This window comes from Lagenorhynchus albirostris, chromosome 13 (genome assembly GCF_949774975.1).
Source record: "Lagenorhynchus albirostris chromosome 13, mLagAlb1.1, whole genome shotgun sequence".
Lineage (NCBI taxonomy): Eukaryota > Metazoa > Chordata > Mammalia > Artiodactyla > Delphinidae > Lagenorhynchus > Lagenorhynchus albirostris.
This window is the reverse complement of record NC_083107.1, coordinates 66,640,462-66,660,607: the sequence shown is the minus strand read 5'-3', so window position 1 is coordinate 66,660,607 and position 20,146 is coordinate 66,640,462. Positions and strand designations below refer to the sequence as shown.

Genomic DNA, 20,146 nt, shown 5'->3' with positions numbered 1-20,146 from the left:
GTGAGAGAAGTCAAGGAAGACTGAAGAACTGAATGCCTAGAAAAGAATGGTAGTGCTGTGGACAGGAGAATCACTCAGGAGTGAGGTGTAGGGTTGGGAGCCAGGTTGAAGGTGTGGGTGGGAAGTCAATCAGGCGGCTGGAAATCCAGCTGCTTTGCTTCAAATAGCAACAGACCTTGTGCCTGGGAAGAGAAGGGGCTGAGAACACAGGGCTACATTTTCAGAGGCACTAAGAGTTAAGAAAAATGTATGCCTTTTTCTTGTAAACTGAGCTGTGGATATGACCAATAAAATCTCGAGCAGATCTGAACATCCTGTTATTCTAAAGGGCTCCACTTATTGCTGTTTTGAGCAACTACTTCTTAAACCAGCCTCACAGGCCGGATCTGTCTCACTGTTTTGCACTCTTGATTGTGGAAATGTAGCAATCAAAAGCAACAACTTGTTCCAAACATCACAGTAAATCAGTGTTAGAAATAGGATTTAAAGCTCAGAGCTGCTAATCTACTCCTTGCTCCAATGATCTGGGATGTTTTCTGAGAAAGAAACAAGGCCAGATCCTTCCAGAGTTATGAATGTTTGATTTGTATATGTCAATGCCTGGTTGCACACTGCATTGCTAAGACCCCAGCCACTCTCTCCCTCTTCTTGGAGGCCTGACCCAAGCCTGTCCCAGGCTGATGGTGCCATTTGGTAGGCAGCGCCTCCTGCAGCTCCTCTTCTCCCTTTCTGAGCTCCACTCTGAGGCTCAGATAATGTTTGGTCCCTCACAAGAGCCTCCAACAGTCTTCAATCTCAGTTTCCCATCCTCCATCGCATCGCTTTGCTCATGGCTCTCTATTCCCCACAGCCCAGAGTCCAAGATACTTGACCTAATATCCACAGCCACCCTCTCCAAGGAGACGGCTCAGGATTCTCTGACACAGCCTACTTGGCTATTCTTGAACGCACATAAAACATCCCTGTCTCGGGGCTTCCCTGGTGGCGCAGTGGTTGAGAGTCCGCCTGCCGATGCAGGGGACGCGGGTTCGTGCCCCGGTCCGGGAAGATCCCACATGCCGCGGAGCGGCTGGGCCCGTGAGCCATGGCCGCTGAGCCTGCGCATCCGGAGCCTGTGCTCCGCGACGGGAGAGGCCACAGCAGTGAGAGGCTCGTGTACCGCAAAAAACAAACAAACAAAACAAAACAAAAAAACCCCATTCCTGTCTCGAAGCCTCTGCTTATCCTGATGGTGTTCTCTGGAAGGAAGAGTGGAGAATCTCCCTGGGCTTGTGATGCTGCCCCGCTGGAGGTGTGAGAGAAGGAAGGCAGGCAGGGTGGGGCTGGGTCGGGGGAGGTCTCTAGCAGGAGCTGGTGGTGGGGAATTAAGACAATGGATCTCAGGGGGTGGATGAAGCAAAGGAAACTAACTCAAAATGAGTAAGAGGTGTGGCCTAAAAAAATCCCCAAACCAAAATATTTTGTTAATTGTAATGGCTACTATATACCAAGTTTTCAACTATATGCCAAGCACTGTGCTTTCATTTCTTCACACATGTACATAGGAAGCGGACTAGCCTCAGGATCAAGAGAAAATTATTTCACCTCTTTAGACCTCAGTTTCCTCTTATACAAAAGGGATTAATTATAGTATCTACCCCCAAGGGACTGTTTTAAGGATGAAATGAGATAATGTATTTTAAGTACTTGTTATAGTGACTGCCATGCAGTGAGGACTCAACAAATGCTAGCTCTAATCATCATCATTTATAACTTCCATGGCTCTATGAGGAAGCTGTGATTCAACTTACAAAAATAGGAATCAAACACAACTCTTTCAGGGGCGTAACTAGACCTGCAAACTAATGTTCATTAGAAATCTCTGGATCTCCACTTTGGATTTTCACTCACTGAGTAGAGTACTTCTCTACTCAGGTAAGAATAAGTAATGAAAATGTCCCTCTAATGCCCTTCTCAACACAGAAGATGCTACACAAAGAGAAAGTATTGTGTATATAAAACAGGGATTCTGTGAATGAGAAACAAGAATGGACTAGGAGAAAAATCTTGACTCTGAGGAGTTTTTGGTCTAAGTACATGAAGCCATAACTCTCAGTCTAATTAATCCCATTTGAAAGATGCCTTTGTGAAACACACCACTTGTCATTAGGACCAAGGATGCAAAGGGAACAGAAATCTAAATGTCTCCAGAGGGAACATTTTCTTCTTGTTAAACTGTGTGGCTAAAAGCCTCTACAGTGATAGTCCTGGGGAATAGAGCCTACATACGTGTGATAAGTTATGTACGTTCTATTTGGCGGTACGATTGCAGTGATTTGTAGGGCATGGCTTGATTCACGGTGTTTCCAAATCCATCTCGTAATGAGTTGAACTTAGCATCTGCTTCTGCACTGTAAGCATGTCAAAGCTTAGGATGGTGTGGGAGGATTGTGCTTAATTTATTAGGATATATAATTATAAAGAGGAAAATTAGGGTATGTCCCTGCAAGAGACTGACAATTAGAATAAAGGGAGAGAACTTGCGTTTCTTCCATTTTGAGAAAAGGTAGAATTAATTCCAACAGAAGGAGTGGCAGTTGAATGGCGGGGGGAGGCGGGAAGCTGATGAAGTGGGGAGAGAATGGAGAAAACCAGTTATACGAGGGAGATATAAAGTAATGAGATAACTTTTAAGTACACATCAAGACAGTATTTGAATTGGTGCTGTCCTTCAAAATTACCTTGAGAGACCACAATCCTGCAGCCTGTGGAACAAAAACCACATTCACAGAAAGGTAGACAATATGAAAAGGCAGCGGGCTATGTACGAGATGTAGGAACAAGATAAAACCCCAGAAAAACAACTAACTGAAGTGGAGATAGGCAACCTTCCAGAAAAAGAATTCAGAATGATAGTGAAGATGATCCAGGACCTCAGAAAAAGAATGGAGGCAAAGATTGAGAAGATGCAAGAAATGTTTAACACAGACCTAGAAGAATTAAAGAACAAACAAACAGAGATGAACAATACAATAACTGAAATGAAAACTACACTAAAAGGAATCAGTAGCAGAATAACTGAGGCAGAAGAACGGATAAGTGACCTGGAAGACAGAGTGGTGGAATTCACTGCTGCAGAACAGAATAAAGAAAAAAGAGTGAAAAGAAATGAAGACAGCCTAAGAGACCTCTGGGACAACATTAAACGCAACAACATTCGTATTATAGGGGTTCCAAAAGGAGAAGAGAGAGAAAGGACCTGAGAAAATATTTGAAGAGATTATAGTCGAAAACTTCCCTAACATGGGATAGGAAATAGTCACCTAAGTCCAGGAAGCACAGAGAGTCCCATACAGGATAAATCCAAGGAGAAAAACACAGAGACACATAGTAATCAAATTGGCAAAAATTAAAGGCAAAGAAAAATTATTGAAAGCAGCAAGGGAAAAATGACAAATAACATACAAGGAAACTCCCAAAAGTTAACAGAGCTGATTTCTCAGCAGAAACTCTACAAGCCAGAAGGGAGTGGCATGATATACTTAAAGTGATGAAAGGGAAGAACCTACAACCAAGATTACTCTACCCAGCAAGGATCTCATTCACATTCGATGGAGAAATCAAATGCTTTACAGACAAGCAAAAGCCAAGAGAATTCAGCACCACAAAACCAGCTCTACAACAAATGCTAAAAGAACTTTTCAAAGTGGGAAACACAAGAGAAGAAAAAGACCTACAAAAACAAACCCAGGGCTTCCCTGGTGGTGCAGTGGTTGAGAGTCTGCCTGCTGATGCAGGGGACACAGGTTCGTGCCCCATCTGGGAAGATCCCACATGCCGCGGAGTGGCTGGGCCCATGAGCCATGGCCACTGAGCCCGCGCATCCGGAGCCTGTGCTCCGCAATGGAAGAGGCTGTGACAGTGAGAGGCCTGCATACCGCAAAAACAAAACAAAGCAAAACAAAATCCCAAAACAATTAAGAAAATGGTAATAGGAACATACATATCGATAATTACCTAAAACGCGAATGGATTAAATGCTCCAACCAAAAGACACAGGCTCACTGAATGGATACAAAAACAAGACCCATATATATGCTGTCTACAAGAGACCCACTTCAGACCTAGGGACACATACAGACTGAAAGTGAGGGGATGGAAAAAGATATTCCATGCAAGTGGAAATCAAAAGAAAGCTGGAGTAGCAATACTCATAGCAGATAAAATAGACTTTAAAATAAAGAATATTACAAGAAATAAGGAAGGACACTACATAATGATCAAGGGATCAATCCAAGAAGAAGATATAACAAATATAAATACATATGCACCCAACGTAGGAGCACCCCAATACATAAGGCAACTGCTAACAGCTATAAAAGAGGAAATTGACAGTAACACAATAATAGTAGGGGACTTTAACACCTCACTTAACACCAATGGACAGATCATCCAAACAGAAAATTAATAAGGAAACACAAGCTTTAAATGACACAATAGACCAGATAGATTTAATTGATATTTATAGAACATTCCATCCAAAAACAGCAGATTACACTTTCTTCTCAAGTGCGCACGGAACATTCTCCAGGATAGATCCCATCTTGGGTCACAAAACAAGCCTCAGTAAATTTAAGAAAACTGAAATCATATCAAGCATCTTTTCTGACCACAATGCTATAAGATTAGAAATCAATTACCGGGAAAAAAATGTAAAAAACACAAACACATGGAGGCTAAACAATATGTTACTAAATAACCAAGAGATCACGGAAGAAATCAAAGAGGAAATCAAAAAATACCTAGAGACAAATGACAATGAAAACATGACAATGCAAAATCTATGGGATGCAGGAAAAGCAGTTCTAAGAGGGAAGTTTATAGCTATAGAAGCCTACCTTAAGAAACAAGAAAAATCTCAAATAAAGAATCTAACCTTACACCTAAAGGAACTAGAGAAAAAAGAACAAAGAAAACCCAAAGTTAGCAGAAGGAAAGAAATCATAAAGATCAGAGCAGAAATAAATGAAATAGAAACAAAGAAAACTATAGCAAAGATCAATAAAACTAAAGCTGGTTCTTTGAGAAGATAAACAAAATTGATAAACCATTAGTCAGACTCATCAAAAAAAGAGAGAGGACTCAAGTCAATAAAATTAGAAATGAAAACGAAGTTACAACAGACACCAACAGAAATACAAAGCATCCTAAGAGACTACTACAAGCAACTCTATGCCAATAAAATGGACAACCTGGAAGAAATGGGCAAATTCTTAGAAAGGTATAACCTTCCAAGACTGAACCAGGAAGAAATAGAAAATATGAACAGACCAATCACAAGGAATGAAATTGAAACTGTGATTAAAAATGTTCCAACAAACAAAAGTCCAGGACCAGATGACTTCACAGGTGAATTCTATCAAACGTTTAGAGAAGAGCTAACACCCATCCTTCTGAAACGCTTCCAAAAAATTTCAGAGGAAGGAACACTCCCAAACTCATTCTATGAGGCCACCATCACCCTGACACCAAAGCCAGACAAAGATACTACAAAAAAAGAAAATTACGGACCAATATCACTAATGAATATAGATGCAAGAATCCTCAACAAAACACTAGCAAACAGAATCCAACAACATATTAAAAGGATCATACACCATGATCAAGTGGGATTTATCCCAGGGATGCAAGGATTCTTCAATGTACGCAAATCAATCAATGTGATACACCATATTAACAAATTGATGAATAAAAACCATATGATCATCTCAATAGATGCAGAAAAAGCTTTTGACAGAATCCAACATCCATTTATGATAAAAAACTTTCCAGAAAGTGGGCATAGAGGGACTCTACCTCAACATAATAAAGGCCATATATGACAAACCCACAGCAAACATCATTCTCAATGGTGAAAAACTGAAACCATTTCCACCAAGATCAGGAACAAGACAAGGATGTCCACTCTCACCACTTTTATTCAACATAGTTTTGGAAGTCCTAGCCACAGCAATCAGAGAAGAAAAAGACATAAAAGGAATACAATTTGGAAAAGAAGAAGTAAAACTGTCACTGTTTGCAGATGACATGATATTATACATAGAGAATCCTAAAGATGCCCCCAGAAAACTACTAGAGCTAATCACTGAATTTGGAAAGTTGCAGGATAAAAAATTAATGCACAGAAATCTCTTGCATGCCTATATACTAATGATGAAAAATCTGAAAGAGAAATTAAGGAAACACTCCCATTTATCGTTGCAACAAAAAGAATAAAATATCTAGGAATAAACCTACCTAGGGAGACAAAAGACCTGTATGCAGAAAACTATAGGACACTGATGAAAGAAATTAAAGATGATACCAACGGATGGAGAGATATACCATGTTCTTGGATTGGAAGAATCAGTATTGTGAAAATGACTATACTATCCAAAGCAATCTACAGATTCAATGCAATCCCTATCAAATTACCAATGGCATTTTTTACAGAACTAGAACAAAAAATCTTAAAATTTGTATGGAGACACAAAAGACCCCGAATAGCCAAAGCAGTTTTGAGGGAAAAAAACAGAGCTGGAGGAATCAGTCTCCCTGACTTCAGACTATACTACAAAGCTACAGTAATCAAGACAACACGATACTGGCACAAAAACAGAAATATAGATCAATGGAACAAGATAGAAAGTCCAGGGATAAACCCATGCACCTATGGTCAACTAGGCTATGGCAAAGGAGGCAAAGATATACAATGGAGAAAAGACAGTCTCTTCAATAAGTCGTGCTGGACAGCTACATGTAAAAGAATGAAATTAGAACACTCCCTAACACCATACACAAAAATAAACTCGAAATGGATTAGAGACCTAAATGTAAGATGGGACACTATAAAACTCTTAGAGGAAAACATAGGAAGAAAACTCTTTGACATAAATCACAGCAAGATCTTTTTTGATCCACCTCCTAGAGTAATGGAAATAAAAACAAAAATAAGCAAATGGGACCTAATGTTGCACAGCAAAGGAAACCATAAACAAGATGAAAAGACAACCCTCAGATTGGGAGAAAATATTTGCAAACGAATCAACGGACAAAGGCTTAATCTCCAAAATATATAAACAGCTCATGCAGCTCAATATTAAAAAAACAAACAACCCAATCCAAAAATGGGCAGAAGACCTAAATAGACATTTCTCCAACGAAGACATACAGATGGCCAAGAAGCACATGAAAAGCTGCTCACCATCACTAATTATTAGGGAAATGCAAATCAAAACTACAGTGAGGTATCACCTCACACCAGTTAGAATGGGCATCATCAGAAAATCTACAAACAACAAACGCTGGAGAGGGTGTGGAGAAAAGGGAACCCTCTTGCACTGTTGGCGGGAATGTAAATTGATACAGCTACTATGGAGAACAGTATGGAGGTTCCTTAAAAAACTAAAAATAGAACTACCATACAGCCCAGCAATCCCACTAGTGGGCATATACCAAGAGAGAACCATAATTCGGAAAGACACATGCAGGGCTTCCCTGGTGGCGCAGTGGTTGAGAGTCCGCCTGCCGATGCAGGGAACACGGGTTTGTGCCCCGGTCCGGGAAGATCCCACATGCCGCGGAGCGCCTGGGCCCATGAGCCATGGCCGCTGAGCCTGCGCGTCCGGAGCCTGTGCTCAGCAATGGGAGAGGCCACAACAGTGAGAGGCCCGCATACCACAAAAAAAAAAAAAAAAAAAAAAGACACATGCACCCCAATGTTCAGTGCAGCACTATTTACGATAGCCAAGTCATGGAAGCAACCTAAATGCCCATTGACAGACGCCTGGATAAAGAAGATGTGGCACATATATACAATGGAATATTACTCAGCCATACAAGGAACGAAACTGGGTCATTTGTAGAGACGTGGATGGATCTAGAGACTGTCATACAGAGTGAAGTAAGTCAGAAAGAGAAAAACAAATATCGTATATTAACACATATATGTGGAACCTAGAAAAATGGTACAGATGAACCGGTTTCCAGGGCAGAAATAGAGACACAGATGTAGAGAACAAACATATGGACACCAAGGGGGGAAAGCAGCGGGGGGTGGGGGGGGTGGGATGAATTGGGAGATTGGGATTGACATGTACACACTGATGTGTATAAAATGGATGAGTAATAAGAACCTGCTGTATAAAAAAGTAAATAAAATTAAATTTTAAAAAAAAGAAAGGTTAAAAAAATAGAAAAAAAATTACCTTGAGAGCACATGTCTCTACTCCAGGGACATTGCCACTGCTCAAAGCATCTTGGGCACGGCTTTTGGAGCTTTTTCTTGCTACTATTTATAGTAGGTTGTAAAGTTCCTATCACTTCATGATGAAGACAGACTATGGCATTGTTTCTATCACTTTGCCGGTTTGTAAGCGGACAGAAGAAATATCCTTCCATGGATCAATGCCTCCCTGTCAGCGGCCCGTATACACCTATGGCACACTCTCTGAGTCTTGACAGAAGGACTACTGTGAGGTGGGAGCAATCTGAATACAGCTCTTTATTCTCAAGTGCCCAGTTCTGGGTCTCCCTACTCACAAGGACCAGGGCACACAATTAAGATCAAAGTCTTTCTTACAAAGTGATTGTGGCAGGACAGTGCCCAGAGACAAAGAGAGTGCAGGTACCAGGCAAGTCTCTAAAGAGAACTCCCTGTCACAAGAGTAACAAATGCTGTTTGGGTTCATCTGATGGGACACAGGTATTGTTCTGATATACAGAACACTGTGTAGTAGTATTTCTTAAAATGTGATTCTATCTGTTTTGTTAGACGTAGTTTGAAGAGAGGAAGAATATTAGATGGATTCCAGTAAGTGAAATTCTCAGTTAATTCAGCTGGAATTTGAAAATACATGCAATTTCCCTCAATACTTTATTGTGTCAACATGCATTTATTGGGCATATGTGTTAGGTATGGTACTACACAATCAGGAAACCGCAATATAAGAGAGGCCTGATTCCTGCCTTGTTGGCGTGTATATTTAGATAATAAAAAACAGAGAGCAAAGAGTGATAAGTCATTATAAGGGTGTTTCAAGGGTCATGAGACTGTATTGTATGTATACTATACAGTCTAGGGGTCTGGGGACGCTTCTTTAAAAAGTTAAGGAAGGGTAGTAATCAGGGAGATGGAAGGTAGAATAACATTGCATGTGGAGAGAATGGCAGGTGCAAAAGCCTGGAAGTAAGAACTTATCATGATGCAACTGAGTTGAAAGAAGTTTAGTGAGGTTACCAGGTAGAGTAATAGAAGAGTGTATAAAAAGGGGCTGGTGAGGTTATGGTTGGATAGAGCACATGTGGGCCTAAATGAAGGTCTCTTTAAAGGAAATTGAAAGGCACTCTAAAAACCACAGAAGCCATGGAAGGATGTAAAAAATGAGAAATAATTAGATTTACATTTCAGAATGTTTATTCCAGCTTCTTTGTGTAGACTGGATTGGGTGGGGATAAAAAATGGAGGCAAGGAGACAAGACAGGAGGTCACTGCCATATCTAGGTGGAGGCTAGTTTCATGTAATGTCTAGGGGCTATGACGAGTTTCTAGAGCCTGGGAGCTCATTAGGGCTAGCCCTAATAAAGTTGCTTTTAAAACTTTGTAATGTCTGGAGGTTGGGGAACCTGGGAGCAGAGGTGATTTGGGACAGCATAGGGAATGAAGTCCTTGCCCTCTCAAGGTCCATGGCTGGAGAGCTGTCCAAGAGGCAGGTGCTGAATAGTTGAAGCCAGGACCTGCCTAATGACACTTTATGGCATGTGGGCAGATGGTAAGGTGCCAATGCCTATCTCAGGGTCGGGAGGAAGGGAGTTGGTCTTTGCCTTTTATCCATTTTCTTTGTCTCTTTCCCTCATTTATTTTCTTCCTCTACCTTCTCCATCCTCCCATTTTCATTTTCTGGCAATCTGGGCAGCTATAGCTCACTCTCCCTGAAAGTAAGAGGGAGTATGTGCTTCCCCTTTATAAGAAGTCTACAGAGCATTGACGACCACAAATTCACATGAACACGTACCCCCATCTTAGGGTTGCATGACTGGTTATTATTGCTAAACTGGCCATTTTAGCCTTTTCTGAGGCATTAGATGGGGAGATATTATTATTATTATTATTATATCATAGTTATTGTTAGTAGTTACTACTGACTAAGCATTTACTGTGAGCCAGGCAGTTCACCAAGCACTTTGCTTCTCCAAGCCTAAGAGGTAGACTTTATTATCTTTGTTTAATAGAATATGGCTTGGGACTTCCCTGGTGGTGCAGTGGTTAAGAATCTGCCTGCTGATGCAGGGGACATGGGTTCAATCCCTGGTCCTGGAAGATCCCACAAGCCATGGAGCAACTAAGCCCGTGAGCCACAACTACTGAGCCTGCATGCCACAACTACTGAAGCCCGCACATCTAGAGCCTGTGCTCCACAACAACAGAAGCCACTGCAATAAGCCCCCGCACTGCAAAGAAGACCCAATGCAGCCAAAAATAAATAAATACATTTAAAAAATAATAGCATATGACTTGACTTGGAAGATCAGCGGTTGTGATTTGTGCCACGTATTCAATAAATTATCTGAGGCCACAAAACTAAGGGATGATGATGCAGGGTGTGGGAAATAAACTTCACTGACATGTACTACACATAGATGCTTTTGTCAGTTACTTTATTTAGTTTTGTAATAATCCTGTAAAATTGTACTGATGTTATACTCATTTTGCAGATGTAGGTGCCAAGGCCCAGAGAGGGTCAGTAATTGGCCGAGGTCACACAACTAGTTAGTGGCTGAGCCAGTGTTTAAACTTGGGACTTTCTGACTCTAAAGCCTGTGTTCTGTCATCCACAGGTCTGCTTTGGTTTTATGGGGCAGTCACATCTACAGCCTAGTTGGATTTCAGCGAGTGAAAGCTGCTCTGCCTCATTCTCTTCCAGTTCCATTTGCCTCTGGGTCTTGATGCCTCCTATATCATCTCTAGTTCCAGGGAGTGGGGAGGGCAGCATCCCACATCAGAGCGTGTCAGTGGTGGGCAGGCGCCCGGTGAATGGGGCCACTTGTGTAATTGCACATTTATTAGGTCACGAGGCATCATTCAACCAAGCTGGCCTTTGTCTGAATCCCCACAGGACGGTTTGGTCTCAATATCAGTATTGGAAATGTCAGTCTGGTAAACAGCCTTTAACAGGAAGGAGGGAGGCTAAGAACAGAGTCTCCTTCAAACAAAACTCTAGCTGACGTTAGTGAACAGAGTCAACATCTTACTTGCCTTAAATCCCCTGGGGTGGCTATGAAAGAGAGAGGACTTGCTGGATCGAGGAGAAAAAAAACCTTTTGATTCATCTGAATTAATTTAGCATTTCCCAGGAGGGAGGACTCTGGCATTACCCACCTGTTCCCCATGCCCTGCACACGAGCCCCTGCAATCCCGAAGGACAAAAGACTAGTCTATGGTGAGGGCGCCCACACTGCCCCTTCCTCCATTTTAATTAAATCCATTTGTCCTGGGGGCAGCACTGAGCCCTGGGATGTCCAAGTGCTTTGATCTTTAACCCACACACGTCTGAAGGAGCGGGAAGCTGCTGCTCAGAGGTTGATGGCAGCTTCGTATGACAGCACAGCTTGAGTTATGAGCTCTTGGGAATAGCAGACTCTGAAATCTGGGTGAGGAGTTTGGGACCCAGCTATATATTTACAAAGCTGTGTGTCAACGGGCATCACCCTCCACTTTGTCTTAAGCTCTTTGCCCTCATTTTTCGAAGGATCCACTAGAACAGCAATCTGAATGTATTGGGGAGTCAAAAGCAGAGGCTGCCCTGGATCGTAGGGTTTGACATTTAGCCTATTAAAGATGGCTTAAAGATCCCTTCCAGATCCAGTTTTCTGTCCCATTTATATAAATGAGTCCCTCCCTCCCCATCACTTTTTGGTCCGGAACAGACCAGCACCAACTGTCGAGAGTTCAGTGTGACACAGCGGAGCATCACATTAGCAACTGTGCTGGTCAGGCACTGCTGGCTCCAGGCCGACTGCAGGTGGCAGACTGGTGCCATCCTGGGGAGACAAGCGGCAGCTGAGCAGAGAAGTTACTGCTCCATTTCTGAGCCAGGCGGAGTTAATGATCCTCTAGTCCAACCCTCTCAGTTTAAAGATGAGGAAACTGAGGTCCAGAGAAGTTCAAGGTTACAAAGGGCATTAGTCCTAGAATCTAACTAGGAATCAGGGCCTGTGGTAGAAGCACTCCCCTGTTTACTGAAGAATTTCTCATCCACCTGCTTTGGGGACCAGGCTCCACAGAGCACGGACTGGGATTGGCCAGAGCACCAATCCTCACTCCAATGCCGACTTGCTGTTGTTTCACCTCTTTGGTTCTCAGTGAAGGAGAACCCTGTAAAAGGGCAGGAATGAGGCTCCATAAGGTCTGTCCTACCTATGTCACAGGTTTTCTTATTGTTAATAAGGAATAAATAGAATGTCAGATGGAAAAGTAAGGCAAAATCCATTAATTAAGAGCAAATGCCATATACACATAACGCCTGATTATTCTTTGGGGGTCATACGAGTTGTTCGGTTCTACTTTTTCCTACAGATACTGGAGGCAGCCAATCAGGCCAGCCCAGAGGTGTGAGAGATACTCATCTCATTAGCATGGAAACCCCTCAGAGAAACTCAGTGCTTCCTGTAAGTCTGCAGGAAGAATGTGTGTGCACATTTGTGTGTGCACGTGTCTGTGCATATCTGGATGTGTGTCTTGGGTAGAAGGAATAGGGGGAGGGAAGACAAGGGCCCCTCTGCATTTTGGCTGATACAGGAAAAGGGATTGATGGGGCTGGGTAAAGGCTCACCTGTCGGCCACATCAAGGAGAGGCAGCGCCGTCCACTGCCACAGGCTCAAGCCTTCCGTGGTGGCAACATGCCAGATCATTCTGCTTTGTTCCTTCCCGGTTTTGTTCTCCACCAGCACCAAGGAGACATTTCCCTGCAACACTCCACGGATGAGCCAGGACATTCGGAGCTGCAAGGGAGAGAAGAGCCAGAAGGACTAGGTGTTACTTACCTTCCTGGAATGCTCAAGGATTTGGCTGGAGACTCCACCAAGGTCTTCCCCGTGAGGAGAGCAGGTCACCCACAGCCTGATCTCACTCGCTGTCTCCCCAAGTGGCTTTCACCAAGGTTCAAGGAGGTGAGAGGGGGAAACTGATGGGCAATTTTGGAACTTTGTTCAGGTTGATGTCATCATCTTAAACTTCACAAGATTCTGCCTCTAAGGGTATATCGAGATCAATAGGGTATTAAATGAACTTCCTAAATAGGACCCAAAGGTTATTGTCTGTGGCCCCAATTCACTTTGTGACCTTGGGCAAGTGATTCTGTGATTCAATTTCTTCTAGCAATTTAGGTATCATTGATTTTTATTCCTTCCCCAAAGAGTATAATAATCTTATTTGAATGGTACCATGTCATGTCTTAGCTAACTGGAGACCCTATGACTTGATACCTGTGGTCACTGGTGGGCAAAAGTGAGATAAGAATCTACCTATAAAGATCTTTTAATGTGGTATCTTTCAGAATGAGGGTGCACACTTTGCCTAAAGCAAGATATAATTATATGTTTTCATTGTGTCTTTATTATAGGTTTCTATGGCATTGTACCCTAAGACATGTGAAAGGGAACTGTAATCTATCTCAGAAAGTTTAAGTACAGTCATGCCCAGAGGCAGTATATACTATAAACAAGGTCTCTGGTCTTTGTGTTTAAAATAATAGAGGTTGTATGTTTGATAGACAATCTATAAACAACATTTAAAACTTAGGACAACTACAGCATATCATTGTCCTAAATATTCCTGTTCAGATCCTGTAATAAAAATGGCTATTATAGAAAGGAAGATAAATTATGTCCTATGGCAACCTGGAGTTTTCATCAGCTATGATCCCTCCTTTTCTCTGATTCTCATTGTTTGACGACATGCTTCCCTGTAAACCACTACTGCTTTTCTCCTAGACTCTAAATTCATGGTTGACTCACAATTTGATCGAAGAGGTTACGTACCATGAGGCACTGAAGCAGAAGACTCCCGGCTCTGTTGCATATCAACCCTTCACTAAGAAGGCCACCCCTGAGCCTGGTAAGCCTGGTCTATATAACCATATAACCTCTTCGCTTATACCTTTCCCATTTTCCCAAATCCAGTGTAGCAAATACTTGTCTCCACTGCATGTCCCAGGATAATCTCACAAATCTGTTAAATTTTTTCACTGGTCCCACTTGGCTTTCTTGAGCAGTCTGGATGCCATGACAGGAAATTTTAATCCTACTCTTGCTAACTAAACCCTCTCAGCCCTCTCAGCTCATTATCCTGCAGCAACCAGCTTGGGGCAATGCTTGCTACATGCTTTTTCTCCTTTTGCTCCCTGGCCACAGAATATTGCTGATTTGGACTGTTGAACCTTAATGTCCTGGATGGTTTATGTTCATGGTACTTATTCATTCACTAGTGATTTCCACAGTTGATTTCTTAACACACATAGCACAGTGGGTGTTTCAAACTCTTCCTCAATCACTGATGCTGTCATCTCTTGGTCCCCAATTCCCGATCCGTTATTTTGATTCCTACTTTACTGATAAAGATTTACTGTACCAGGTGCAATCTCCTTCAACCTCTTTTTTTCCCCCACAGCATAATTATCTATTTATCTACCTTCTCTCTTCCTTCCCTGTCTTATAGGAAGACGTGCCCTTCACTTTCTTCTAACCCCTTCTCTTTCCACCCTGCTACCCTCGTCCTTGCTCTCAATAACAGCTCTTCCTTTCTTCAGCACCTCAGAGTCTCTCTACTTTCTGGCTCCTCTATTTACAAACAAGATCAGGTTTCACGTATCCTGGAAAAATATTTTTTATTTGATCCTGCTAGCTCCTGTGGCTTGCAACCTATTTCTGTACCTCCATTCAGATGTTAACATTTTGGATAACTGGTACGTAACCACTGCTTCTATTTCCTTGTTGCCCATTCTCTCTTTAAATTCCTTCAGTCTGGCTTCTATCCTCATGATTCTAAAGTAACATTCACCACGTCCTCTATAACTTTCTCTTTGTACTCTTTCCATAGCCTCCAAAAGTGCCTCTCCCTATCCATTCTTTCTCCCTTCTAAATACTTCGGTATATCTCTGTCACATTTTCCTGTTTATCACTGCCATCTGTGACTCTGCAATGGTTTCTCACTCCCTATCAATTAATATCAAGCCATTCACATTCCTCTATAATCTAGACAAATCAACTTTCTAATCATTCAATGGATATTTATCAAGTACTTTTGCTGAGCCACATGTATCCTCCTAGGATGGTCTAAGAGCTCTAGAGTCTGAGAGATCTGGATTCAAAACTTGTTCTTGCCACTTTGGTCAATTTGAAGCTCAGTTCTCTGTTCTCTAAGAAGGGAATTGTTTTATCTATCTTACAAGGTTATAGGGCCAATTAGATGAGATAATACATAGTGCAACAAAATATTAAAAAGGAATTTTGGCTCAAGCCCTGAGGCAATAGATATTACATTTCAATGGGAAGTCTGACAGCATAGCGAGATACAGGGCTTTCAAGAGACGTGGATGAAAATAGGGTACACATTTCTTAATCCCTCAACCAGACTTTGGATATAAAAAAGTTGGTGGTTGACTCCTAAGAGAGAGTCTTGGGAAGGTGCTTCTGGTGTATCATGAGTTTCACCTCACTTCACCTTCCTGTGAAGAAGGCTCCCTTTTCATCCCAACTCAGGAGAGAGTGGTTTTAGTGCTACCATAACAAGTACTCAATATTTACCCCCTGCAATTTGGCAGCACAGTGGATTAGTGTCAATCTCTCACCTGGAAAATCTAAAGTATGAACAAGAGGGTGGTTAGCTGCTTTGGTGGCAGAACAAGGGAGAAGTGACAGTTTTGGGTGGCCTGCGCTCCCAGAGTTTGCTGGGGCAAAAAAAAAATGCATGAGGGCTGCACGTAAACTACACTAGAGGGGGCCGTGTACAAAGGAGCCCATGTCAGTCATTTTAGATCTTGCCTGCAAGGGCTGCTTGGAGGGGTAAATAGAACTCAGCAGAAGGAAGCTGCAGATATCCTGAGATGCCCAAAGGCAGAGTAAGCAGTAAGTGACCAACTGGATGGGAGACACATATGCCCTAGTCAAGGCAAAAGATTCCCAGCCATAGTGGAGGGACTGGGGAGAAAGGTAGACCTCCAAACAAACCGCAAAAGTGCCCCCTGTGAGAAATAGTAAGCCTTAAATACCTGTCACATCTGGAGAATACCAACGCAGGTCACTATAACAGTCTGGGCCAAGTAAGAGCTTCCCTATTCTCCTTACCTCTTCTCTTTCCCTGCACTTAAGATCTTGAAGGGTCAGAAGTTAGCAAGAAGAGGAGGAGAGTTGGATGAAGAAGAAAGAGCCCAATGATCACCGTCTCCCAGATTCCAGGCTTTTAATCTGCAACAGGGCCGAGAGTGGTAGGCGGAGGGGAAAGGAAGAAGCCCTGACTTTAAGCAAGACAGAAGTTTTGACGGAATGGGAATTTTGATTTCTCAATACGCATGTGTTTTGGGTTTTGAAGAGACTTTAGGTGTGTATTACCTTAGAGTGACCAGATAAGTCGTGGGAACTGCCAGAGTTTTCACCCAGGAGTCCACAGGTTGGGGCTAAAGGAGTGTGGGTTCCTAGATTCCCCCCACAGGTCTACATGCCAGATTTGCACCTGCCGCGTTTTTCTGCTTCTGTGCTTTTGATCCTTCCATTTCTTCTACCTCCTCTTTCCTTCTTGCCACTTAAAAAATAAATCTTTTTTTTTTTTTTGTTCATGGAGCCATTTCTTCTAACCTGTCTTAGAAATGACATCCCCCTTGTCTGAACTCTTATAACGGAAGCTGGTGGGACCATCACGGGGTGTAGCTCTGCTGCCTTGTCTTCCCTCCTACCCTCATCCCCCTTGGGCCACAAGTTGCTTCAAGGCAGAGACTGTCTTATTCATCTTGAATTCACAGTAGTTGTCAAGTGTAGGCACATGGTAGGAGCCGATCAATGTAAGAAGGAATAAAAATGTATACATACACAAGAAGACCCTCCTCTTTACCAGGTTCCCCCTCTCAGGGACAGAAACCAGCTCTGCATCCTGTGAAGCTCCTTAGCATTTGCCTGCATTCCAGGGGTCAGGTTCCCGGAAAGGGGGGAGGGTCTACCCACTTCGCAGCCAACTGGCTGTAGGCAAACTGTATAGTTCTCAGTTGCTCTTAGGAAACTACATTTGAAGTAGATTCTGCTAGTGGCATGAGCATGTCGGTGAGATATAGTCCTGTCTTATACAATAGACACGGGGCCATAGACCAGTGACTGCTGAGTTTCTCCATCTTCCTGCACTGTATTTTATGACAATAAGCCTGGGCAAGAGAGAACTGGGCTGGCTGCCAAGGGATGGTGCCTAGGATGGCATCCTTAGCTCCTTAAGAGGTCTACCGGGCTCCCTCTGGGTATCAGTCCTTGAGAGGGATGACCATCCATTCATTCAACAAATATTTATTGCATACCTACTCTGTGCTGTACATTATGCATCTCTTCCCTGCCCTCAAGGAGCTTATCGTCTAGTCAGGAAGTCTGAATTTAAATGAGTAACTGCAATTGTGCTGAGTACAGCAAAAGGGAAAGTAATCAGAGCCACTTGACAGTGAGGACATAAGACAGTCAAGTCAAGACACTTGACATAAGATAGTCAGGATTTGGGTCAAGATGGCCGCTTAATCCAGTTTAGTGCTATGAATAAATAGAAGAATTAAAAATTAACTTTCATCTTACAATATTACCACCTATTTAGGAAACAGGTACCTATAGCCAAGCTCAAGCTGAGGTGTGCACTGTCTGAGTTTCAGCAAAGTCTAGTTCTGGAAATGGATGCAAATGGTTTGGAATAAGATTGCCTGCTGGCAGTCAGTGAGCAGCTAGCAAAGCATGCTTTTTGGCCATTTATGTTTTTCATCCACTGAGTGTCTGGTAAGATGTGAGGTAGCCAGGCAGATGCTGTTCTTTCTCAAGATACAGGCAGTGCAGAACCTAAAGCCTTTCACTTAACCATTTCTCACCTGTACTTAAACCCAGTGATTCCAGATTCTGCTTCTAAGAGTCAGTCAGTGCTTTGCTACTCAAGGAGGGCTCTTCAGGCTGGTGTCATCCATGTTGCCTGGGAACTCGTTAGAGATTCAGAATCTCTGGCCCGACCCCAGACCTACTGCATCAAAATCTGCAGAGAAGCATGGAACTAGAGAGCAGCCTCTAGGGCCTTGCCCCTCTGCTTCTATCACTCGTCCCACTGCCTTTCCAGAACATGCCAGAAGCAACTGCTCTTTGTATCAACATTCATTCTCAGGTGGCTTGTCAGACTCTCCTTGTTTCCTTGCCTGTTGACAATGGGATAACTTGGAGTTTGTTCTCCAAGGCCAGAAAGAATTAACTGTATGAGTTTAAGCCAACCACTTACCCCTTCTGAACCTCTATTTTCTTATAGACAAACTTGTGATAATAACCATACCATCCCTGCTGGCCTTAAAAGTGCTTATAAAGATTGAGTGGGGCTTCCCTGGTGGTGCAGTGGTTGAGAGTCCGCCTGCCGATGCGGGGGACACGGGTTCGGGCCCGGTCCGGGAAGGTCCCACATACCGTGGAGCGGCTGGGCCTGTGAGCCATGGCCGCTGAGCCTGTGCATACGGAGCCTGTGCTCCGCAATGGGAGAGGCCACAACAGTGAGAGGCCTGCGTACCGCAAAAAAAAAAAAAAAAGATTTGAGTGAACTAAAGAATGTGAAAGTAGAGCTCACATATAGTGAATGAAATGGTTAAACCTGTGGTTTTCAACATGCTTTGCAGATTAGGATCACCCGGGGAGCTTTCAGGACTACCCACATCTGGGCTCCACCCCCAGAGATTCTGATTTAATTGGCCTTGGGTAGGTCCTGGGCACTGACAGTTTTTCAAATCTCTCCAGGTGATTCTAAAGTGCAGCCAGGCTGAGACCACTGGGAAGATGGGGCTACTTAGTGCAGGAAGCAGCCTGGCCTTCTCGATGAGGGGTCCATTTTCATCTTGGACTTTGAGTAAAAGGCAGTCATTAAATAGCTAAAAAATGGCTTATGCTGTGCTCACCACCACCAAGGTATAGAAGGAATGCTTTTCCTGCAGTGCGGGAGGACACAGTCCTCAGCAGAGAGTCTTCATGTGGCTGCCACACAATCCCTGGGCAAAGCCTGAGAATGACCTTGAGAGTGAGAGATCCGTGGGCTGAGGGTGAGCAGGGATGATCTGAGGATGCAAACAGGACCAGAACTATCATCTTGGACCTACAGGATAAGGTCCTCAACAATTTCTTCAATAGAACTGGAGGACAGATATCAATTCTTACAGAATATCCCTTATTAATTACTTGTATCTAAGTGTATAGAGCAACTATATGTGATTCCCAGAACAGATTGAAGGCTGAAGTCTTTTTTGAAGTCTTCCATTTTCTTTATATAGCCCTAAGTTAAATAACCCTTTTGATGTCATTATATGTGGATACTCAAATCACGTAGGCCTGGTTTGATCTTGACAGTCAAGTTCAGGTACCCAGAGTAGGCAAAAAACTCTCTTGGAATTTGATCTTAATGAGACCAATTTCTATCTGGGTGGCCTACAGGATAAAGCACTTCATTAATTGACTTTCTTTTTTTTAACATCTTTATTGGAGTATAATTGCTTTACAGTGGTGTGTTAGTTTCTGTTGTATAACAAAGTCAATCAGCTATATGTATACATATATCCCCATATCCACTCCCTCTTGTGTCTCCCTCCCACCCTCCTTATCCCACCCCTCTAGGCGGTCACAAAGCACCGAGCTGATCTCCCCGTGCGATACAGCTGCTTCCCACTAGCTATCTATTTTACATTTGGTAGTGTATATATGTCCATGCCACTCTCTCGCGTCGTCCCAGCTTACCCTTCCCCTCCCCATGTCCTCAAACCCATTCTCTATGTCTGCAATTTATTCCTGCATTAACTGACTTTTTATTGAATATTAGAGAGCTATACTAGGCACTCGTACATGCTGTCTCATTTTACACTCACAACATCCCTTCC

At 42.9% G+C, this 20,146-nt stretch overlaps 1 protein-coding gene across 1 annotated transcript in view; it reads right to left on the bottom strand.

The window, feature by feature from the left end:
• ALK (ALK receptor tyrosine kinase) overlaps positions 1-20,146 on the bottom strand; it is a 713,856-nt gene that overhangs the window by 85,723 nt on the left and 607,987 nt on the right. The window contains exon 10 of the mRNA XM_060168966.1: positions 12,849-13,018. Within this exon, the coding sequence (XP_060024949.1) occupies positions 12,849-13,018 (170 nt within the window). The remainder of the gene's footprint in view (positions 1-12,848; positions 13,019-20,146) is intronic.